The sequence below is a fragment of the Tinamus guttatus genome, unplaced genomic scaffold (genome assembly GCF_059628265.1).
Source record: "Tinamus guttatus ecotype Peru unplaced genomic scaffold, ASM5962826v1 Tinamus_guttatus_pri_ptg000260l, whole genome shotgun sequence".
Taxonomy (NCBI): domain Eukaryota; kingdom Metazoa; phylum Chordata; class Aves; order Tinamiformes; family Tinamidae; genus Tinamus; species Tinamus guttatus.
The window spans coordinates 1197998-1223000 of record NW_028288794.1 but is presented as its reverse complement, the minus strand read 5'-3'; the positions used below and the strand labels follow the sequence as shown (position 1 = coordinate 1223000).

Sequence of the window (25003 nt, the reverse complement as noted above, 5' to 3'; positions counted from 1 at the left end):
GGTGATTACTCCCTACAAATTGAAACCAAGTATGTGAAAATTGTCACAGAGAAGAGATCATAGATCATCCAAAACACTTACAAATAGTTTAAAATACTTCAGGTCAACACACTACAGATGAGTTATTAAAAAAAATAATAATAAAAAATAATAAAAAAGGTTAAATCCTTCTATTTTCATGTTCCTGGAAATTAACTGATATGGGACACGCTGGAAGGAATTCTACAGAAAGGAAACCACTGACATAGCAAGAAGCATGTATTTAATTAAATGCTTTGCAAAAGATACATGAATAAAGCTATGTGCATGACTTTCTTTAGGGATGGCCCCAGCTGTTTATTTTTTTAAAGAAACAAACAAAAATGTGGAGAGCACAAATGCAGTAAAGAAACAAAAAAAACTAAGTAAGTTTGTACCTACATGCTTTACAAAATAAAGCAGGCTGGTGGTACAAAACATTCTATATACTGTATGACCAACAGATAAATGCACTGTAACATTGTTCTTTCACACACCATAAGCCTAACAGCTAACCTCTGAAAATGACATTGACAGTCGGCATCTTTATTTTATCAGCCTTCTGCAGAGTTATTTAGCACCATCACTTTTTTTTTTAATTTTTGCCCTGCCTATCTCCGTTCTTGAAATAACAACAGAAGCATAGCACCCTTTAATATCTAAAATAAAAACAAGAATATTAAATGCATCCCAGTTTCAAGAGATGAGGTAGCTCATGCTAAGAAATGATGGAACTTTCTCGCCTTGACAATTCAAGGCCATTAAGTCAACAATTACTGGTGATGCATGTCTGGATGTCAGCTAAAAATAATGAATTTCTAAACTCTTTATTAGCGAATGGTCTGGTATACATGTGAATGACTTGCAACATACATTAATCGGCACCATATATAAGACATCTGTATAATTTGGTATGTAATGGCTTATTAGATGGACAAGTACTGGAAAATCAACAAGCATTGGGCTTAAGATGTATTTTGAAAGTAAATTATAATTTAATGGAATTACGTGGGCATATTGTGAGAAAAGAGAAGTCAGGCCTTTAAATTCATATATGGGACAGTTCTACTGAAAACTCTTATTTATCCCAGTAGTAACTGGACTTCATATATTAATCATGTCTATGGAACTGTCTTCTATTGCCCAGGAAAGTGCAGGAAAGGCAATGCTGAATTAAGATGGTCTTATGTTCTTATTTGAAGGGATTTTATTCTCTAGATTTCTGTGAATGGCTATCACACTGGCAACCACAGGAAGACAAGCAGGAGTAGACCTGACTGAAATGCAACCAACAGTTAACACAAGTGCTCTACTCTTCTGTTACTCAGTATGCATCCAAGCTAAAGAAATAATCTTTAGAGCTTTACACAGTCCTGCATTAAAACTATCTATTTTGAATACCTGTAAATTTTGAAATAATCTGAAGCAAAAGCAAGGAAAGATTCAGATTATTTTTAAAAGGTCATCACCCCTCCTCTTACAATAGTACTGTTGTACTAAAAAAGTTAATTTCAATCATTTAAAACAGAAGGTTTGTAAGTAAAATAAATATTCAAAAGGAGGCTGGGCATTTAAGAAGAACTGTATATACAATGCTGATCCAATATCAGCCATTACTTCAAGAGTCTCAGGATTATCTTCAGAGTCTAAGTCCATGAGTAATTGCTGCTGCTGCCGGGTAGTGTGTAGATTTGCCCCCTCTCTCCTACACAAAGCAAACTGGCCCAATTTCAACTCCAAATTCCTGGTCGGCGCTGCCAATGTCCACCGGTGCAATGTCTGTGACAGGCAAGCGCGCCACGTTCTGCGTTCTGTACTCAAAGACTGTCTTGCCCACGTTCCCGTTACGTTTCTGAAAAACAAAGACAGGGAGAATTATGCAGCTTGTACTTGATCATTTTTATTCCCGCTGGGATTTTTGGAATTTATAAATACCCTCTAAATATTGCAGACTTCCATTAAGTGAACCTAGAACTGTATTAAAATCTCTATTTGATCTTTACTTCCACAATTCAGGTTGAAATTCTGCAACATTTTAATTATCTTGTTCCATGAATTTTTGCTAAATTGAGGAGAACTGACAATATTCCAAGCCAAATGTCCTTTTTCTCCATACCAAACGATAAAAAGACAGAACTTACAGAACAGCTGTCATGAAGAACAGTGTATCTGAATCGGCTGTTTCCCTCTGCTTTGATCTCCAGGTCGTTGGCCCCTTTCAGAATTACAGCTTTTTTCAGGTTCTTGGTCTGGTCATCCATGTACCCAACACTGTTCTTACAATGGTAAGTGATATTCTGGGAAGCCTCCTTTGACAGAAGGCGCAGGAATGTCATCTGGGTGACAGCGCTATCCCCATACACAAACTGCGAAGATACAAAACAGATCAACACATATGACAGGAAAATTCCTATAAAGCGTGTGAATTATATAAATACCTGCCGTTCTCATAATCATAATCCTTTCCAGGTATCACTAGCATAAGGCCTATGACAGAAAATTTAAGAAAGATTTTGTTTGTGTTTTGCTGTAAATTGATGACCAAGAAACACACACATCCTGTGGCAGGGATCATTGTGGAAAATATTGATCATAATGCAGGAACTTTGAAAGTGAACAGCTGACCCTATTCTGGACCTCTGGCAGTTGGACCTCCTAAATACTTCGAGTTTTTGAAATCTTATCTATGGCCGCTGTCATTATATAGAAAATGTGCTATTTAAAGCTACTGATATCAGAGGAATATATATTATTTTAGAATATCTGAAGTGTGCATGTTAACTATTATACAGATCATACTGGTAGTTATCAAGTTTCACAGTGTTTTCAAGAATTACTTACTCTTTTATATTTTTTTCCGTAAGATAATTTCTTCCACTAAACAGTATCTGATCTACAAAACCCCTTTTTGTAGCTCTGCAGGAGAGCGATTTCTGTCTGTCTAGACAGGGCTGTATTAGACACGGAACATTCCTGACACACATGATACAAGACTTCCACTTCCTTTAAAACCAGCTTAGTTCAGAGAATTTATAAAGGAGGCTTTATATTTTCTGTAGGATAATAACAGCAGATTGAATACCCAGCAGTCGCCACCATTTTAAAGTTCTGACCACAGCAGACTCTGCTCAGCACAGTGGAAAAAATCCAAACCAGAAGGAATTAGAAGAAAATCACTGAAATGAAATGTGTTTAGTTACCTGGGATCCCCTGTTCATATCAAGGCCATACCAAACAGGCTTCTGATCAGATGACCTGCTGGTCCACCACGTTTTGCGTGGGATGGTAGACGGGTTTGCAGAGATGCAGGTCTCTCCAGTTTCCATGTTGCAGTATACTTTGATTGCATCTTCAACACATCCCTGATTAGGATCAATCCAATATTCGCCTACAAAGAACATAGAATTTGGACTCTGCTATATTATTAAGATTCCTGAAATAACTGGGAAGACAATACATACAGAACAAAATCAGGCATCATGTAACAATGTTACATATGTAAATGTGTGCTTTAAATACAAATTATAATTATGCTTTAAGATACATACTGATGAATATTTCAAATTTCAAAATCAAGGAATTCAGACTGGGAAGTTGTTTAAGATTATTAAGGTTGTTTAAATCCATTGCAAAGCTCCCACAAATTCTCAGAGAATATAGATGATACAATGCCTAGAGGTGAATTTCCCTTTGAATGAGAATGCAAAGGCAGCTGCTCTGATTGTTGATGTTGGAGGCAGTTTCAGGACAACAATTTAAGCAAATATTAACAAGTGAGGTAAAACCTATCACTGCAGTCATGTAAGTGCTTTCTGGTGATAACACTTCAAGAAGTAACTCTTCATGAAAGTATAAAATATTCTGGATGTAAAAATGCATCTTAATAAATAATAAATAAGTATCAGTAGATGCACTTCATAAGTAAGAAGAAATAATGCATTTGTGAGCAGTTTTGGAGCTCCTGATGTGAATATGAGTTTAGACCATCAAAATCTGCATACGTAATTTTTCAAAGACTCAAATATACTCTGGAATAAGGCAGAACAGTATGGCACATGCAGAAGGTGTGTTTATACAAACCACTCTTCTTGGAGGGGTGGCAAAGCTTCAGGTCATCGCAAGTCCGCGCTGGGTGCTTTTTGGAGCCATCAGGACTGCGCATCGTCTCGATCTGGCTGCTCAGGGACTTCAGGGTGGCATGGACTCCTGGGTCTGTTTTATTATGATCATCTGGGGCTGCTTCATCTTCAGTAAACTCTGGTAGTGGATCTGCCATAGCATCATCGTAGTGTCCCATAATGTCACCAATGGCAGCAGTCAGGTGGCCTGGAGGGCCTGGGGGACCTGGAGGGCCTGGGTCACCTGGTGGACCCTGAAGTTAAAACAAACAAAAGCAAAAATTGAAACAGAGGGACAGCCGAGTCACCTAGGCAAGACGACAGGAAAGGGAGGCCATTCACTAATAAAGCGAAACATCAGATTCAGTCACCCTAAGGCACAGGCAACACTCAGGCATGGATAACCAAATCACACTCCCAGGAGCAGAGGTCAGAGACTAGAACTGCATGTGAGGAACTCTCTTCATGTCCTCACTGATGTCTTTCTTACTCTGATATTACTGCTCAATTTTTTTCTTATTCCCAACTTTCAGACTAAAAAGCTGGAAAAAGTCAGCAAGCAATGGCCTCTTCATTCCATTTTTAAGCCATCCCTCCCTCTTCCTCAATCTCTCACTAATAAAGTTATTTCTTAAAACTCCCAACATCTGCAAGTGATTTTTTAGAACAATTTAGAATTCCAGTTTCTACTGAGTTGTCTCAGGCACACTCTCAATTATGAAGGTCTGGAGGGAAACCTGGGCACCAGAAATATCTTTATCTTTGTCGGGCATAGTGCTGAGCTTTCTGGCCTCCAAAACACATGACCCAGACTCCACTTCATCCTTATTTGCCAGAAAAGGTGTTTCCCTGAGTAAGGCTGTTTTCCTGAATGAGGGGTTTTTTGAGGTCTATCTGTCAACCTGGACTGTGACACTTGGGGAGGTACCTGAGCCTTGAGACAGAAAAGGTGTGTGTGTCAGTGCACACTGTATCTCCACCTGCAGACCCTGTCAGGTCTTCTGCGGCAGCAGAAAGTCTGTAATATTTCTTCATTGAAAATTTGATTTTTGATGCATCAAATGGTATATCTGGATGTGGCATTTCCTAGGACATTAATTACCTCAGAGTTTGTAATTTGTGCTCCAAATGTTTAATACAGAGCACACACCCAAACTAATACCTTCCGTGTCTCACAAATGCAGCACTTAACACTTATTTCTTGTTTTTTTGGTTTTGATTTATAGTTATATATACAAGTATCAGGAAAAGCAAGGCTAAAAATACTGGTATGCAGTATTTCTTGTAGTGTCTCATTACACAGATGAAATATTTAGATATAAATTATATTCATGTTCTATTCATTCAAGTCATCAAGCCTATGGAGACGTGGAAACATTCAAATTAAATAGGATAAATATTAGCACATGATAAACACATGAATGTTTTGTTTTATGTTATGAGACAATGGAACAGCAGAAACTGTTTCTCTATGTTGTTTATTATTTTAGGTATCTTTTTTCCGTGTTTTCATATCCACTCTAAAAGAAGCAATACAAATCTTTTATTTCTACACATGATCATTCATACCAGGTTGTTCCCAAATACCTCTAATTTTTTATCTGTATTCTTTGCGGAGGCATAAATAGGTTTTAGGACTTAGAAGAACACAGATTGGTAAATGTGGAATTTGCAGAGGGCATTTAGCCGAGTTTAGAACATTTTCCAGAATGGCCAAACTACTTTTTCTTGGTTGCTCATGGTTTTGTCTGTAAGCTTCAGATGAGGCTGAAGGTCAGCTGAGGCCAGCATCAGAGTTTGGACTGAAGGGCTTCCTCACTGCAAGGCAGGATGGAGAATGCTCCTGGCAATCACACGGCTGCTCTTAAGTCATTGTCACCTTTGTGGGACTGGAATTAATTTAGTGGTAGGGCCAACATAAAAGCTGACTTTGGACTACTGCTGGTCCAGATGCACCAGTTGAACTATGCTTAGGCCTGATATTCTAGGGCACAAATTGCCAAATAACCATGTTGAGCAGTAGATCCATCAGGATTGAATTAGCCTCATCATCACAGAAGCAGCTTCAGCTTGAACTACGGATAGCATAGGTGGATGAGACTGGCATACTCACAGGTCTGGAAGAAGACACTAAGAAAGTTAAAAGCCCTTTTTCAACACAGTTACCCTAGCGATCTGTATGAGAAACTTTAGATAATCTTATGATTTGTCTTGATTATAGATGTTTGAGAAATTGCTACAACGGAGTAAAAAAAACTCTTTGAAGGTTTTTCAAATAAGGAAAACCCTATTTGAAGGTAATCTCTTCCCTCCACATTCCCATCAACTTACTTCAGGTCCGGCTTCTCCCACAGTTCCTCTAACACCAGGAGGCCCAATTGGCCCAAGTGGTCCAGGACTTCCATCCTTGCCTGAAGGACCAACTGGACCTGGAGGACCCTGGAAAAAATGAGAGAAAGAAGGAATGTGTTTTAGCACTTAATAAAAAGTTATTGAAAACAGCCTTTTGCAAGCATGATCTCTTCAGGAGGCAATACACTTATTTTTGTCCTCTAGCAGAATTTTTTAAAAATCACCCTTTTCCTTCTTATCTAAGATAAAGAAAGTGGCAGTTTCAGTGCTATTTTTCTGAAGTTAAATGCCTGAGACAAGATACCTTGGATCAGCTGTGTTTTCTCCAAGCCATGTGGATATGTTCATCACTGAGCGCTACCCAAACTTTGGAGTAGCTGTTTTATGCTCAGCTTTATACTGACACAGAGATATCCTGCCACTTGTGAACACCCTAGGGAGCCCTATCTATTTGCTGCTTTTGGGTTGATGACACATACGTGGTAGGAGAGGTGCAGCTGTGGTAAGCAGAGCTGCCACACTTATCTGGTTATAAACTCTGCTTATGTTATATTAAACAAAGTATACCCCTCAGCAAAGGGAGTATGGTTAATCACCACCTGATACTGAAGATGATAAATAAGGAAAGTCAAATAGAAATGTGACAGTGGGGAAAATACTGAAACCTGAAACTTGACACTCACCCGAGGACCAAAAGGACCTGGAATGCCAGGACTTCCCTGTTCACCAATAGGACCCTAGATGGAAGAAATCACATAATCATTGAGAATCATTGAGATATCTAAAGCATATTCCTCTAGCTTTTTTTTAAAAAAAAAAAAAAAAAAAAGAAAGAGAGATGCAAATATACAGGCATAGCAGCATAGGGTTATAATATGCATGAACAACGGACAGTACATTTGCTGTAATTCATTTTCATCCTACTGGTCTCTTCTGCCACAAAGACACAGTAACAACAGCCATCAAAAATTAGGTGAATAGAATTTACTGATACTTGGCTCTGTATGAAGGTCTGCAGAACAGCCTTTCTTTCACGACATTCAGAGTCAGACTGGGTTAGAAAAGAGTAACTGTTAGCACTGTTCTGAAGTGGAAGGATGCTCTGGGGTTCTTTATATTCCTCCCTTCCGGGATGTTGAAACTTTCAGCTCTTGCATGGGATCAGTGTGCAAGTTTTTCATGGCACTGCTAACCAATCACCATTGCAATCAGGAAGTCCTTCCAAATAGTTTAAAGACATACTGTCAAACTAGTAGAAAGTCTTCACAGTGCTAACACACTTCTTTGAAACTATCAACTTCTGTAATCATCCTGTGCTGTCAGCTCATAGATTCTCAGTGACTGGTCCCTTTGGATTGGCACAAATGGTAAAAGAGCAGAACTCTAATCTTGCAAAGCACAAGTACAGACAGTCAGGCCACTGACAAGCACCTATTGGGAAAAAATAGCTCTTGGATTTTAAGTATTTTTAGTTTTATGGATTTTAAATAACTATGGTCCTTTTATACGGTTCAACAAACAAGAAAATAAAGTTACAGTAAAACCAAAACAACTTACCGGAGGACCAGGAAGACCTTGAAGCCCAGTGAACCCCCTGTGTCCTTTCTGGCCCCTGTCACCTCGATCTCCATTGTCACCTTTGTCACCACGAGGCCCTTGGGGACCCTGTAAGCATCAGTGATGAAACATAAAATTCTGGACTGGAAAAAAAGTCGTTTAGCTTTAGACACTGCTCTCTGACCTCCTTCACTACTAAAGCCAGAAAGGTGGCGTTACTGGACAGTTCCAGGAATCGTAATTTTTACAGAAAATAAATAAACAATTACATAAGACAGTGTCATGTTTAATTATAGTTCCAGTAAATATAGTTTGTTTAGCTCTATCATGCAGCCAAACAAAACCAAACTTTTGATGAAAATATTTAATAAGTTATATAACAGAATGATTACTTTTGAGAAATACCTTTGCCATACTAGATACAGTAAATAATTGCAGTAAGCAATTACTGCATATTGCAGTCATACTTGCAGTATTTGTCCCCATATTGCGTCTTTACTTTTCACAGTTCCTTCACCATAACTAAAAAACAACTGAAGTTCCTTTTCCTAACTACAGACAACACTCTTCAGGCTCTCCAGTACAAATGGCTTGGTTCTATTGCTGTTATAATTTAATTATTCATATTTTGACAGTTTCAAACTTCTCACACTGATTTTTTTTAAATCATTGGAAAAAAACAATTTCTGCTTTCAATTCTGTATTTCTCAGCCCAAACTTCAAGCTACATCTCCCAGTGCAAAATATCAAATAGTTTATCAATGACAAATTATTGCTGTTAAATAATTATTTCCTTTTTCTCATATGACTTTCTCAATTGACTTATGCTTAAGGATAGGACAACATTTTTTTTTTGAGTTTCCTAAACTTGAGATTAAGTTTTTGTTCCAAGCTGGGACTGAAAATGAGTTATGTAACACAAAAAGAGATGAGTTTTGTTTGTTTTTCCACTCAGGCTGAATCTCATGAGTTGAATAAGGCAGTTTCATGGGAGCAGGTGTTTTTGTTACACTTCTGCCACTTTGATCTAAAAATCTGCCTTTCTGTTCAGTATTCATTTCTTACTTCTCCCAAAATTTGTTTTGTCAAACACAGACTTTAGCCATTTGTGAGCTCAGGTCATACCCATCATCTGGACTGCATTGCCCTCCAAATAAAGAGACTTCAAAAGTATTTGTTATTTCTCTAAAACTATTTTGAAAGAAAGCATAGGAACACTAGTCTATAAAAAAAGATGTGCACATCTTTACAACATTCTACTTTCATTTGCAGTCAGGCCACTAGAACTTCAATTACTACTCAGCATTCTAAACTGGGTTCAATTTCCCTTCCACTCCCCTGTGAAAAGTGCCTCAGATTAAACCACAGTGACCACAGAGAACTTACAGGCAAGCCTCTCTTTCCTGCACGACCTGGGGGACCCACGGGACCTCGAGAACCCTACAAAGGTTGCACAGAGATGACATGTGAGGGAATACACAAAAGCATACAAAATATGTTTTTGTTACAGAAAAACAAAAAGTTTCACTTACAGTTTCACCTCTTTGGCCTGCATCTCCTGGAGGGCCAACAGGACCTGGAGTTCCTGGACCCCCTGGGGAACCTGGCAAGCCTGCAGGTCCAGGTTCACCACGATCACCCTGACAAACAAAATGTCAACATTATTTATATAAATAATACTTTACCATTCCTAATCTATTTTCTAGTATTTATGATTTATGAAGGTATCCTTGCTGTAGGAACTCAAGTCTGAGTTTCTGGAGCACGTGTTCTTAGCCAGGTTCCCTCAGCTTTGAGAGGTACTCTTATTCAAATCTGCAGTATGTTCCTTTAGAAGTCCTCCATTCGGGGAAACCGAATGAAGAGAAATAACTTACAAAAAGTAAATAGTAAAATGGAGATCTACAAAAACAAAGTAATAAAACAAAATATTCTTACACGTTCCCCTACAGCTCCATCTCGTCCAGGAGTCCCATCATTACCAGCAGGTCCCTAGAGTTAGAGAAGCAAAAAGAGGACTAATGATTTGCTCTGTAATCTTGCATTTGTATAAGAACAAGGAACTGAAAAGGCTAGATTCCGGTCTTTCTGTTCATGGAATTAGGCTCCAATACTTACTTCTGGACCAGCTTCACCTACAGGTCCAGTGGCACCTGACTGACCTATAGGTCCTGGAGGACCTTTATCACCTGGTGGCCCTGTGGGACCTTGTTTTCCTGGTGTACCCTAAAAGAGATGAGAAATATCACATCATAATTTAAATCATAAAAAAACACAATAAAAATGCTGCCTGCAAAACAGTACCTATGAATCCATAATCTGAAATACCATCAACATTTGTAACTTCCAAAAATAGAGAATTAATGAAAGCATTTGTATAGATTTTTTGATATATATCTGGTGAACTATATATTTTTAAACAGTTTGTGTTAGGTGTTTTTTTTTTTTTTTTTTTTTTTAATAACAGCTGTTTGAATAGGCCTTTGACAGCTCTTCAAGTTCATCTCTATTAGCAGTTCTAAGCACACACTCCCTTGATACGTCAACATGTTTGGTAGTTTATCCATGATAGATAAGTGCTTGCTGACTCTGGGAGACTAATCAGACTCTGGAAGAACGTAATGCAGATTGAAATAACTGCAATAATCTTAAGTTCACTTTAACTATAAACTTTACGATTTTTTAATTCCGTGGTGTACAGTTGTCCTCTATGCTACCTCTTTTACAAATATTCTATTTAATGGCTTCCTCTCCTGGTTCATTTGCCTTCCTAAGAAGATCTGGAAATCCCATGTGAAAGCAGAGAAAACCCAAGTGGCAATTTTGAGGACTCGTAATTTGAAGATTTGTAGTTCACAGTGACATTTAGGAAACATTCACTCCCATTCCGGTGGCCTTTGAGTACTTAAGTGAAGCATGGGGTTTGTTTTTATTTTTAAATACCTGATTTCCAGTCAAATGTTATCATGTTAACTAGAAGTCTTAACACTAATAGCCATTTATTTTTAATTCCGGTTCAGATCTTCCATTATAGCAAAAATAAAAGCTTCCACCTCAGAATTTGCATAAGGCTTAGATAGGGGGAGGTTCCAACTTTCTCCTCACACCCTGGGCACTACACCCTCAAACCCGCAAAGCTGATGCCAAATGTTCAAGACGGGAATATTGATGTGGTTGTTACTTACTGCAGGCCCTGGCAGGCCAGGCATGCCTCTCTCCCCTCGCTGTCCTGGCATACCGACAATACCTCTTTGACCAGTAGTTCCTGCTGGACCAGGGGGGCCATCTGGGCCCTGCAATCCACAAACGACAAAACATTACTATCACTTCCCTCTCAATAGCATAGGTAACAAGATCAAGCCTAGAGTTAACTGAGAGAGAATTACTACCATTGTGGAGGACATACCGGCTGCCCGTCTTCTCCTGCGTCACCCTTGTCCCCAGGACCTCCAGGGGGTCCAGCCGGGCCTCGATCTCCCACACGGCCATGAGAACCAGGATCACCACGAAGACCTGGGGGACCTTCTTTTCCTGGCTCGCCAATAGGCCCAGCAGGCCCTGGAGCTCCCTAATAAGATTAGAAGACCTCATCACATTGGACTTTGTTCTTTCTTATCCGCACAGTTCAAGTCTAAGAACTCTGACACGACATGCTAAGAAAAGACCAATGCATGATGACTCCAAGCTAGTATCACCTCATGTACTGTGGTGCTGGACTCCTGGGAATTTCAAATGATGTACAAGCTCATCCCCTCTTCCTCCAGCACTACTACAATTCCAAAGTTTCTCCTTTAAAGGACTTTTGCTTCTTCTTCTTCTTTTTTTTTTTTTTTTTTTTTTTAAATCTCAGTCATGCAACTATGGCCAGAAAATCCACACTCATTCATTCTCTCTAATACCATCAAGCCAAAAGCCCATATTCAGACTTTCCCATTCTTTTTGTCCCAATTAGTGTTTTCTTCTCACAAATTACCAAAATGCTTTTCAAAGATTCCACATTTATATTATGTTTTTAGTACAGCAGCTTTAACTTCTCTTTACTTCTTGATAAACTTCCCTTCACAAAAACTCTCCTAATTTCAGTTAGCAGAAACGAAAAGAAGAAAAACAATAAAGGACAAGATGATACAGGATGTGGTTTCATTTCTGCAAACAATTATGTCATCCAAGCATTTTAAACAGCTCAAAGCCTAACCGAAGCCTACTGAATCCAATGAAAAGTCTTGCACTAACTTGGACACACTAGATAGAGTCCAAAATTAACAAGTTTTATTAAATGAATGCAAATATGCAAATGGATGAAATAGGCAGTCACCAAGTCTGAGCTAATAAGCTGCCATAACATCAGGCCACAAACACTGCTTCATCTTTCCCTTTCAATTAGTCTTCATGTTTTCAACTATTATTTTATTAATGCACCTATTAGGAATATGCAAATTAACTTACGGTTGGTCCTGGAGGCCCAACTCTTCCAGCAGATCCTGGGAATCCAGTAGCACCCTAAATAGCATTTTAATGACAAATTTACAGAAAGAAATACATTATTTTCAACCTGAAATGTTGTTAGCCCAATTAATGAGCAACTGTTGTAATTATGGTCTGTGATATTCAAGCTCAGATGAAGAAGGATATGTCATTTCTTTCCTTCACATATAATTTATATAAAATAGTATTATTGGGTTATTTATAGAAAAGTTGTAAAAAATAAAATCTACTTACAGGTGGACCCTGTGTTCCTCGACCACCTTTCAAACCAGGAACACCTGAAGGACCCTAAAAAGAAAGAGAGGTGTGTGATAGTGAACACTCATGACGTTTTAAACAAGCAAGATCAGCCTATGCCACTGGTTCTCTGATAACGTTTTTTATACTTACTGGTGGACCAGGAGATCCAGCAAGACCCTGTGGTCCTGGAGATCCAGCATCTCCTTTCTGTCCAGGTTCTCCAGGTTCACCTTTCACACCTGGCTGACCATCAGGGCCCTAAAAAATAAAAAAGAGAAGAGAGATCAGGTCAGAAAATACCAAATCTTTCCAGTCTGAGAAATTCAATCTGTCGGGTATTTCTGGAAGGCAAAACAAAACAAAACAAAAAACAACCCCTCTCTTCCCCCACAAAAAAGACAAGAGAACGAAACAGTCCAGAAGACAGCAGTAGCATATTTGCTCAATGAGACAGTTCAAGAGAATTGCAACATTTCACCACAGTCTTTAGATGATCATAGATGGGATTTTCTGAAACTTCTGTGAAGTCAATAATTGCATTAAAATTTTGTCAAATCTAGTTCATATTTCTTGTCTTTAGAGCCATTTGGATATATATACTTTTTATTTTCCTTGGTAACTATTACATATCTAAAACTAAAAGGAATACATCAAACATTCTCTTTTCTAGATTCTTCTACTCAAAGAGAAGTAGATGCCTAACTGTTTGTGGAAGGTCTGAAATGTTGGCTGTGGAACATTTTGAGGTATTAACTGAAAATTGCAAACTTGCCACTTGTTCCTTTTATTCATTCTAGCCTCAACTTCTCATGGAGCAAATCTTTGCTATGTTTCAGCAGATGACAATTTATAACTTTCTTCATTTTAATCTCAAAGGAAACAACACTGCATATTCAGGAAGATATGAAATCTGGTGAACAATTACATAATCTTATCAACAAAAACACTTTTCAATTGTCCAGAGTATTTACTGGCCCCTTCCTTTAAATGATATAATAATGGAAAAAAGAAACAGCTCTTTTTGTAACAGAAATGTGACTCATGTTCCAGAATTATTCATAATGTAAGAAATGAAATGTGTCAAAGCATGAGTAAAGGATTAGTGGTGTTATCTAACACATACCGGAGGACCAGCAAAACCAACAGCACCAGTTGGACCATTTTCACCTCGGGAACCCTAGACAAAAATGAAGAATAATTGTTTTTTATACAGAAGTCTTTTTATATGCAATATAATTTGCAAGTAAGAAGCAAAGAAATAAACTATTTACTATCAGAAGAGTAATTATTTTCTTGCTTTAGTTATCAGAATCAAATGATCGGTAATCACACATTCTATGTGTTAATCTCACATTTAATCACACAATAAACACAGCGTTGGCTATGATGTTAAGATCTAGTATAAGTTCAAGAATATATAGAAATTTTCAAGAATGTCCAGAATTTAGAGAAGGAAGGCACGTGCATTAGTCCTTACTAAAACTGCGACAAACTCAGTTCCCAATCACTATTGGTGAAAAGAAAGATTAGCTGAGAGCACACATGCACTATGCAATCTTCCCATTCCAATCAAACAGGGTAAAAAAAAAAAATAGTTCCAACATGTACATCACTGTAAGGTCAGAATAGGCTGTGAACCACTTCAGCTGAGCTTGCCACAGAATGTTTCTTTGGAAAAGCAGCAGATGATTGCTACCAAGGTCCAGTACTCCCCAGAGGGGTGGGAGTTGTCCCAGTTTATACAGGAAATAAGGTTGTTCTGATTTATGACCAACTTAATCAGTTCTAGACATTACTAAGGATCTAGAAGGGTTGAGACCATAATATCCTAATCATCAAAGTCAGCCATTAAAAATCCTTAAAATCATGAAGAGGCAGAAGACGGTAAGTTAACATAATTAGATTAAGTAAGATACCTCTCTGCCTTGTCCTAGTTGTCCTTGTCCAACTAAGTTACATGGGTAGTATCTGAGAAGTATCTGATATAGGCATGCTTTTGAAAGGATTGTTTTTAGGAGTGAGGGTAAATGAGCATAACTCTATGCAGAAATTTCCCTAACACCAGGACCAAATCTGACAGTAGTTTTACAAGTGCACAGCACTCAGAGACATTACAGATTTTGGTGAAAAAGGAAAGAAAAGAAAAAGTGGAAAAGCTATCAACAAGTGAGAGAAATGCCTAAAGTTTGGATCAGTGTTAGCATTAGTCCCCTGGCAGTATTTGTCAACTCATACCAGGCAACAACAAACATGTACTCACAGGGTTTCCACGAGAGCCAGGAGGACCAACTAGACCGCGAGGACCTGGTTCACCCTTAAGACAAAATTAAAGGTTATATCCAAAGCAGCTTGTCCAAGGAGTAGTGAAAGTGCCAGCAAAGTGTGCTTCAAATAGGAAGGCAAAGGTATAAAAAGTTGGTTACCTTTTCACCAGTTTGACCTGCTGGACCCATTGGGCCTATTGGACCAGGGAGACCCTGTTGAACAAATTAAGATAAAAGGAAGTTAGAAAAGATTCAAAATTCAATTAAAATTTCTCTCAGGCACTATTTTCATGGACATTTTATTTGCTTTAAATTCTTCTCTTTTACCCTTGCAAGTTTGTTGGGTTTTCTTTATCTAAAATTTACTGATATATTTTCTCTCTGTAACTGAAAACTCATGTCTCAAAACTCCTGTTTTCCCTCATTCTTCCCTAACTTCATCTTCGCCTTTTTACAGTGTTTATGAAGACCACCCATGATCAAAAAGCTTGAGCTTTATTTTATTCTCTCAGAAGGAAATTAAGCCCCTTTCTCACAGAATTACCTAACGGCTGGTAATTCTGAGTTAAAGCTTCTATATGCTACAGTTTCTCTAAAACTCTTCTCTCCTCTAGTTAGAGATTCAGTCAAGGTGGTATCTGAGGATTTTTCATATTTATTTCAGATTTCCACAGCAGCAGCTAGCTTTCCAAAGGGTTTGAAGAACTGGTTGAAGAATCTCAAATATATGCAATATATATAAACAGTAATGCCAGCATTTCTGGGAAGTAAGAACAATCAGAACAAACACAGCAAAACTAATGCACTTGGGATTTTTGGACAGTTGGTCTTTGGAGGAGAGTGAGTGCAACACGTCTTGAAATACTGGGTTTACTGCATAAGAGCCCATCTACATTATTTATGCACAGGAGATTCAAAGTATTTGCTGATGTGTCAGTAACTCACTGCCCTTGTGTTGTACAGAACATTTAAAGGTATTTTTGCCTGTAAAATTCAGGTCGGAAAGAGGGTATATTAATTCAAATGATAAGGAGGGAGCTTAGCCCAAGAATTGGAGTGAGCGAGTCTGCTCTTTGGCTACTGATCCTTGCCTATCCCTTCATCATCATCTTCTTTTGTTCAGCTTAGGTAAATCCCAAATCAACATTTTGCTTCTGAGATTCTTTCCACTAAAATCTAAACTCCCATTTTCTATCATATAAAATATGGGCTTGAAACACAAACATACCAAAACACTGTGTATAGCAATCTTGAAAAAAATTTAGACACCAAATTTGGAGGGTAAGTGGGATAAGATGCCTGTCAGCCCATGATATCTGCAAGCTGAATCCTGTTTATGAGCTAAGTAATGATAAAACATGTGAAGAGTGAGTCTAAGAAGACTGATACATTTACTTACTCTTGCCCCATCATTGCCAGCTGTACCTTCAGCACCTTTCTCACCTACGCCGCCCTGTGGAAAATACCCAGAAGGTCAAAGTTGTGACACGACATCCTGAATAGTTCATCTCCTGGAACAATTACAGTACTAAGAGGTAGTTAATTCTGCTCCGCAGAACAGAAATAAACAGTCTTACCCTGTCACCCTTTGGGCCAGGAGTTCCAGCAATCCCTCTTTCTCCAGGCATACCTTGAAGTCCTGGTGGGCCTGGATCTCCAGGCGTCCCACTAGGACCCGGGCTTCCCTAGAATGAATAAAAAGTGAGTTTTTGACTACTCATTTGAGAAGTATCTTTGTCTCTAGGCTTTGCCTGACTTGCAGTCTCAGGGGTACAGTTTTACGTAATATTTTTTCTTAAATTTGGACCTAATGTGTATCCAAATACTTTTCTTTTCCCATTGTAATACTCAGGAAGTTCAGCTGTAATACCATAGTCCTTCCAAAATACATTTATATGCACTCAGTGCATCCTGGGGTGAGGACTGGCTAAAAAAAGCCTGGTCTCTTTCTACCTTGACAAAGCTTGGGATGCAAGATAGGCTGATTACACTAGACAGCAACAGGTAGAAATTGCCAGGAGCAGGGTTGCTTTATTTATGCTTTGCTTCTCATAGTTATGTGCTTCATGTGCATTACAGGTCCCATAGGACCAGAGGCACTCATATTTTGGGGGTGATCTTTGCAGATCCAGCTAAGCCAAATGTAGGGGAAAGTAGAGGCTTGCAATATGGCTTGCAGTTTTCTGCATTTTCTTTTACGCACTCAACCATGATTATTCTCTACATATACAGTAACAGGGTTCTTAAAACAGGGCCAGTGCTAGTTAGTTTTCTGCAGTTTAGAATGGCTTTGCTATGTTCTACTGCGAAACACAAAAGTGTTTTAGAACTTAGATCTATATAAATTAAAACAAAATCCAATTTCTCAACATTTTATTGCTTTGCATTGCATTCATACTGTCACACCAGAATAACACGTTCAATACTACATGAAAATTCTCTTCCTAGAACACTAATCTAAATAAGATAGCTTTCATTAAAAGATAACCATGTTTTCATATCAGAGATCTCTCTCTTATGTTCTTCCAAATGAGCACAATTATACCCAACACCACCACGGCAACATAAATCATCCAGCTTACCTTTGGACCATCTGGACCATGACCTCCAGCCATACCCTTTTCACCCTGAATTCCTGATGCACCTGGCTCTCCCCTTTCTCCTGGATTGCCACGTTCTCCCTGCAGAACATATAATTATAACATATTTAGTTTTATGCTTTTTAAATGTTTTTATCCTTAAAGTTGCATAATACAGTTTATCACTCAACCAAGATGATAACAGTGTCATTTTCACAGGCTGTAAACCAAGTAGTGTTCCAATCTGTGTATCATCTGAAGAGCTCAAACCACAGTCAAAAAGGACAAAATATTCATTGGAGGTGTTTGAGTCTGTATAGTATCAGCTATACGATATATAGTACATATACAAACTTCAACCTCAAAGCACTGCTATGAATGTTTAATTATGAAGAAAGATACATACCCTAGGTCCCAAAGGGCCAACAGCGCCAGGATCACCAGGAACACCCTGTGCAGAAGAGAAGTTACTATTAGAATGGAATCATTATAGTTATGAAAATCAGAGATAAATTTTTTCATAGTTTTCAGTGTATTGTGAATGTAGATGGCTAGTTGGGAGTAGTATCTGTTCATGACAAGAGAGCATGTCCAATCAAACCAAAGCAATGTCTCGATTCTAGTAATTATTTTACCCAAAAGCAGTATTCGCAATTTGCAGGCTACATCAGTGCACACTTTGAAACAGTGGGAAATTAAGCTACAAAGAGTGGCAAAAGTCCTCTATAGACTGAATTCTCATTAAGAAATTACCTGATCACCCGGTTTTCCTCCCTCACCAGGAGGGCCTGGTGGCCCAGGCAAGCCCTGTAAAAAAATAAACAAACTGCTCAGTAACGTGACAAAATGTTATGTAAATTCGGATTTAATTAAGACACTTGCAGTATTATACACAGTAAACAAGATTATGTCCTCAGTGATCCCCAAGCAAAATAGTTACATGAATATAGCATCTGTTTCTTTCTTCTCTAAAAAGAAATGACAGTCCTTATGTACTTTTACTGTTGATACACATATGTCCTACAAGTGTTTAAGTCCTCCATAAACAGACTAATTTTATTACTGCTACTACTACTAGTCTTCATTACTTTTTCCTTATCAAAATAATCTATATGCTCTATTTTTGGAGTAAATAGATTTGGAAAATCTCCACTTCAGAACTAAAAAACAACACAAGTTTTTCAAGGGTTGCAGATTGGTACTTAAGACCAATTCAGTTCAGCTGAACACACATTTATGATTAGAACTAAGCATCATCATTTGTTTTATATTACTAACTATTCTGAGCACTATTGCCTAAGTACTTAATTTTTCATTTTGTTAAGCATCACTCTATTGAATTTCTCTAAGTTGACAAAGACATATCTGTTTTTCTTCCTCTTAAAAACAAAAAGAGTATGCATACCTGAAACCCTGTAGGACCTGGAGGGCCTTGTTCTCCTCTTTCTCCTGCCAGTCCCTATACAAAAGAAAGTTGTATTTTTTCTTCTCTCTGAATGATATTTTCAATTATATATTTGTTTATTGTATATATGTGTCAACATATACACTATGTAAAAGATGTAGTAAGACATAGGTTATCTCCTTATTTCTTTAAAAGGATAGAACAAATTTTGTGATGAGGGGTAAAACATTCCATTCTATTGAAATTAAGGAAACTAGGAAAATACACTGAAAGAAAATTTTGCATCTTGCATTTTTTTATTTTTTTTAAAGGTCAGTAAAGTAAAAGAAATTGGAATCTCATATATGGATGGAAACACATATGGAATATATGTTTCAACCCAAAGCCTCACCATTTTTCTAGGAAAACTATTTATTTATTTAGGAATCAACAACTGGCATGAAGACAGATAAAATGAAAGGCAGAAAGATTAATCAACAGATGGAAAGGCAAGCAGGCAAACAGGCCTAGGTTACTTACTGATGGGCCAACAGGACCAGAAGGACCAACTTCACCATCTTTACCAGGGGCTCCCTAAATTAAAAGGACAAAGGAGAAGTCTTGTATAGTGAGCATGTACAGTAGAAATATATCATTTTCCTTAGTCACTGAAAACTGTAAGTCACACTCACTCGCTGTCCTGGAACACCCGCATTTCCTGCTTCTCCAGGTTTTCCTGGATCGCCCTAATTTGAAGAAAGGAAAATAATCACTTTTAACTACTATTTTCATCCATTAAAACATATGCTAATACTAGCAAATGCTGGGTACAAGGTGGCACACTTACACTGCTGCCCTTCGGTCCAGGAAGGCCCATGCTGCCTGGTTGACCTCTGATTCCTATTGAACCTGCTGGACCTGGGCGTCCATCTTCTCCTGGGGCACCCTGCAGAAATACAGCATTTTCCACACCAAATTAAAAACACTGTTTATTTGTATAAGCTCATTTACACCTGGAATATAATTCCCAGTGATATTAGAGCCTAGCCAGCACTATCAGATGGATAGTGGATCCGAACAAGTGGATTATTTTGCAAAATAGTTGCCTTCAAATAACATTAACCTATGGAATAAATGTCTCAGAGCATAGTAATTGAACCTGCACTGTTTCTCAGCAGTATCAGATGAAAAAGGCCAGCACTGAAGATAAATGGCTTTCCAACATCTAATAAAATTCCTTAATTCTACTTAAAATGGGCATTTTAAAGCATTTTAAAATGGGCCAATTAAAATGGGCATTTAAAGCTATGATTTTTCACTTTAAAGTCAGTGAATCTAGTAAATTATAGTTAAAGCACTCATTATTATACATGTAGTTGTTTTGGTTTTATCTGTAAAATATGTCTTTAAAGCAGGGTGCTTTATGGAGCTGCAGGCAGAGTGCTGGAACTGACCAAGTATTATGCAATTATTATCATAGAACCATTATGTACAAATAGTTTATTGATTCCAAAAAGAGATAGTTAGAAAAGATATTTAGTTCTCAAAGATTTAATACTCCTGCAGAAGCTGCTAAATAATTGGCAGATAAGAGATAAAACCAAAAGAATGTTATTTAGAATAATTTAGAAGTTGGAACTTCTAAAGTTAACACTTTAGAAGAGTTAACACCTACAGGAAAAGGTGAACTTCTAAAAATGAAGAAAACTCAGGTGTAATATCAATCATTTGAGACTTTGAAATTATTGTGGCATTAACTGAAAGAACCGGTTGTTATGTCACTCACCAAGGGGCCGAGTTTTCCTTCGGGGCCTTGAACACCCGGATTTCCTGTCAAACCCTAAAAATGGGAATAACGTTAGTGCAAAGTTGTACATAGAATTCTAGAGGGAGAGAAAAAGCAAATAAACCCTGAAGTATGCTCAATAATTTTATTAGTTTATACAACATTCCACAACATTTTCTTTGCTGCATCTAAGGTCCTCATCCTACTGTTAAATTACTTACAGCTTCTCATGCCTTACTGTCTTTGATCTTTTTTCCTATACACCCTTTTATTGCTTTTACACATCTCATCGGTGTCTCACAGGATCACCTTCTTTACTTCTACTCCTGTTACCCAGTGATCTGTATCACATTTCGATCTTGCTAAACCCTTTCTCTCCTTTTGTGACGTTCCAAATTCTCAAATACTTTTCCTGAAAATATTTTCTACAACTTGCAGCACTCAACTATATGGTTATCAATCATCAATTTAATAAGGGCCTGACCCTCAAGTAATGTTTTCTGTGACAACTATGTGCTTTAGAAACAGAAATCCTTCAATTGCCAGTCTAACCACGAGTATTTTTCCTTCTTTTGACATCATGGGAAAAGAGTCAGATATTTTGGCTCTTAGTCTTTAAGCGGTCCCACTGAACAAAGTTACTAATCACACCTCACTTCAAAGCACAAAGGCGAATCAAAAGAATGAGGGAAGAAGTCTGTACTTTTACAACAGCTTCTTAATTCTGTGAAGCTCTTTGCTGCCTCCTGAAAGTAGAAAACGCCACAGTTTAGAATGTGTTGCTGTTAGTTCCTTACCCTTGCACCTGGGAGGCCAGGCTCACCGGGACGCCCGGGGTCCCCCTGCCCGCCTTTAGGACCAGAAGAACCTGCAGGACCACGCTCGCCTTGAGCACCCTAGAAAGATACCAGTGTGATATTAGGTAATAGGTAGAACATCTACAGTTAGAAAAATTTAAATAAAATATCTTGTATTCAAGCCATATTTTTGCAAACAGACATCCAAAGTGTCAGAAACTCTATTTATTAATGTGGTCTCTTCCATAAAACAATGGCGGAATCCTTGTATTCTTATGAAGATTTAAGAATAGTCAGAAGTGCTAGCCAAATACATCTCTGAGTTGCTGCTCTGGAAAAGCCAGAGACAGATGTGGCCATCAGTTCAGTGGATAAGCCTAGAAAAACTATACCAAACACTATAGAGCAACGTATTCAGCAATATACTAATAGTGACAGGTCAATGTCTCCAATCTGCTCACATCTGAATATGAGATACCATCAACTTGGAGACCTACAAAAAGAGATGAACATTACAGGATTTATTTTTTTCACCAAAACATTTGGTTTCAAAACACTGAGATGCCTTTCTGGCATTTGCCAGCTCCTTTACTCTACTTCTAGGAATTCAGCGGATCCGCCTACTTGCTTAAAAGCATATGCTTTGAATAGAATAGTTTCTTTCCATATATCTGCATGCGTGAGAATTTCAAAAATAATGATGAGAGACTGAACACTTTATTTACCTTTGGTCCAGGCAAGCCATCAGAACCTGGAAAACCACGATTACCGGGAGCACCCTGTCAGAAGTAATGTGAACAAGATTATTATATTGATTTTTACATGACCTTGCAAATAAAAGGCTTTTTTCTTTACTTTATTTGGGCCTGGTTTATTTTCTTACAAAATCCTTACATCAGTACCTCAAACTTGTTTTTTTGGAATGGTAAAAATATCTACATGTTTTATTCAGGCATGCTGAACAGCTCTTTCATATGAATAGCCTCACCAAAAAGACGAGTACCATTTGTATGTGGGTTAAGCAAAAATATGTATTCATTTATACCTCAGGTCTTCAATTTTTCTCTATGTTATGTGTGCACTGAATACAGTAATGAAAATTTTCAGTGTCAAAATAATGTACAGTATCACAGAACTCCTTTTCCCCCAAAACAGTAATCAGAACTATTCAGGATGCAAAAAGCATCATGCTACATTTTTACATACTGATCACCACAGCATCATTTTCAAAAAAATGTAAGAGTACAGCATTTAAAAATTACTAATCTAATACATTAAAAGGTAGATATATAAATTTACTACTATTAGGAAAAAAAAAAGTTTGACTCCACTTAATACCAAGCTGTAAGAACACTCAAGCTTAGCCCAGATGAGAGGCTTTTCAGCCTGGCAATCCCTATGTAACAAGATATACCGATCTTCTGAATTACTTACCCTCTCTCCAACTGGACCTGGGGGACCTACTGACCCTGGATCACCTCGAGGACCTCTTTTCCCCTCTTCACCCATAGGGCCAATGGAACCCTGGGGCCCTTGTGGGCCCTAGTGAAAACAAAATTTGTATAAAAATTCGTTGTTAAGTTCACTGTTTGTCAAGCATACTGAAACAGATTGCCTTCTAAATATCATCAACCTTTTTCTCCCAGAAAAGAGAAAAATAGTTTATAGCTATGTTTTGAATCTGTTATAAGATGCAGTTAGTCAGGGGTCGCTTTTCCCCTTTCCAGTATTTATAAGCTCTTCTTTCAGTAAGATGTATTATAGGAGTAAACTGTAGTTCTGAAGCTCAGCTCTGCTGTGCTTCTTGTAAGCATCTATTTGCTCAGACAGAATATTTTTTAATTACATCTATCTCATTTGCACAGGAAACAAAGGACTCAAAATTCGGTAAATTCTTATAGAAATTCTCAAAGAAGTGAGACCCAGTCAGAGGTAAAGAAACCATGACTTCATTGCATAGTTCTATCAACTATTATGTAATGACTAAGCTAGCAAGAAGGAAATGATAAAAAAAAAACAAAACCAAAAGAAAAAGCTGAACTGACTATAACTCTGCATAATCCTTTTTATTCTAAAGTTCATGTTATGCATAGAATTAACTATCTTGCCAAATAACTTCTTACAGACATGAGCTAAACAGGTTTTAATACCACCTAATATTTTTTGAAAAATTTAAACATATTTGATTTATATAATTAAATATATTTTCTATATTAATATAGATCATCACTGTATTTTTAAATGTTCATATTGTCTTAACATGAGTAAAAACACAATGAATACATATACATGGGTAAGTATAAAATGTATTCAATATATTTTATTCAAAAATTTTTTTCATTATGATCAACTTACACCTGTTTGCTCTTAAATGTTCAGAAATATATGATATACATTTCTCTACAGATGAAATCAGAATAAAATCATTCTCGCAGTGCTTTAGAAATGTCAGTAGATACTGACCAGTAGAACTGGTTTCTCTGTCTCCCAATCCTGCAAGTCCTACACTAGTGGTTTGCAACATCTTCCATTTTCAGGACTACCTAGGCAAATGGGCTGTGGTTTGTCTTCTACAACAATTACTTGATAAACATAAGCAATCATGAGAAAGAGCATTAGATAGGTCTTGAAAATTCTAACAACCTATCTAAATCATTCATACATAATTTTGTGATTCCTTTTGATTTTACAAAGCATGTAGAGACTTACAGGTTCACCTTTGGGGCCTGCTTCTCCCTTGAAACCTGGAACACCAGGATCTCCCTAAAAACAAATAAATGAGTAAACACCCATAAAAGTAAAATTCTGCATAGAACATTCAACTAGTTTACATTATTCTTGATTTAAAAAAGTTTCCTGTTTTAGAAGGTACTGTCTGTCTTTCCCCTAAACATCATAACATCAAAGAAACAGAAACTTAAGTGAGACCTAATTTCAGAAGATAACTAGTTTTTGTCCAATGTACAACAGTGTACACACATGTAATCACTGTTTTATTTTATTGAGTGACAGAACTGAAAAATATCACTGAGAAAAAGACATTATTACCGGCTGGCCTCGAATACCAGGTGGACCAGTACTGCCTTGTGGTCCTGGGGAACCAGGTGGACCTAATAAACCAGGAGGGCCTCCAGTTCCTGGAGATCCCTACAAACAGAAATATCAGCACAGTTAAGAGAGAGAGAAAAAAAAAACAATTTACAAAGCAAATAGAATAAATCCACTTACAAACCTTCTTCAAGAGATGATTTGATTACTTACTGTTGGGCCCTTAGCGCCTGGGGATCCATCTGTCCCTTCAGTCCCCTAAAAATAATGTATCAATCACTAAAGTGAATTTTTATGAGCTGGGTATCAATAACAAAAACAGAATAAGACAATCATTTGATCTTATTTAAGCGCAGATTACTCAGATTACTCAAG

At 37.6% G+C, this 25003-nt stretch overlaps 1 protein-coding gene across 1 annotated transcript in view; it reads right to left on the bottom strand.

Moving 5' to 3' along the window:
• Positions 1–1315: 1315 nt before the first annotated feature.
• Positions 1316–25003, bottom strand: part of COL5A2 (collagen type V alpha 2 chain) — a 92798-nt gene continuing 69110 nt past the window's right edge. The window contains exons 20-54 of the mRNA XM_088526976.1: positions 24842–24886; positions 24629–24727; positions 24290–24343; positions 23015–23122; positions 22306–22359; positions 21581–21679; positions 20784–20837; positions 19845–19943; positions 19690–19743; positions 19538–19591; positions 19019–19072; positions 18367–18420; positions 18020–18064; positions 17617–17715; positions 16612–16719; positions 16434–16487; positions 15194–15247; positions 15031–15084; positions 13894–13947; positions 12921–13028; positions 12765–12818; positions 12492–12545; positions 11452–11613; positions 11231–11338; positions 10164–10271; positions 9984–10037; positions 9578–9685; positions 9432–9485; positions 8046–8153; positions 7172–7225; positions 6468–6575; positions 4099–4390; positions 3219–3406; positions 2160–2384; positions 1316–1870 (exon numbers count right to left, since the gene is read on the bottom strand). Of these exons, the coding sequence (XP_088383102.1) occupies positions 1724–1870; positions 2160–2384; positions 3219–3406; positions 4099–4390; positions 6468–6575; positions 7172–7225; positions 8046–8153; positions 9432–9485; positions 9578–9685; positions 9984–10037; positions 10164–10271; positions 11231–11338; positions 11452–11613; positions 12492–12545; positions 12765–12818; positions 12921–13028; positions 13894–13947; positions 15031–15084; positions 15194–15247; positions 16434–16487; positions 16612–16719; positions 17617–17715; positions 18020–18064; positions 18367–18420; positions 19019–19072; positions 19538–19591; positions 19690–19743; positions 19845–19943; positions 20784–20837; positions 21581–21679; positions 22306–22359; positions 23015–23122; positions 24290–24343; positions 24629–24727; positions 24842–24886 (3228 nt within the window). The 3' untranslated portion in view covers positions 1316–1723. The remainder of the gene's footprint in view (positions 1871–2159; positions 2385–3218; positions 3407–4098; positions 4391–6467; positions 6576–7171; positions 7226–8045; positions 8154–9431; positions 9486–9577; positions 9686–9983; positions 10038–10163; positions 10272–11230; positions 11339–11451; positions 11614–12491; positions 12546–12764; positions 12819–12920; positions 13029–13893; positions 13948–15030; positions 15085–15193; positions 15248–16433; positions 16488–16611; positions 16720–17616; positions 17716–18019; positions 18065–18366; positions 18421–19018; positions 19073–19537; positions 19592–19689; positions 19744–19844; positions 19944–20783; positions 20838–21580; positions 21680–22305; positions 22360–23014; positions 23123–24289; positions 24344–24628; positions 24728–24841; positions 24887–25003) is intronic.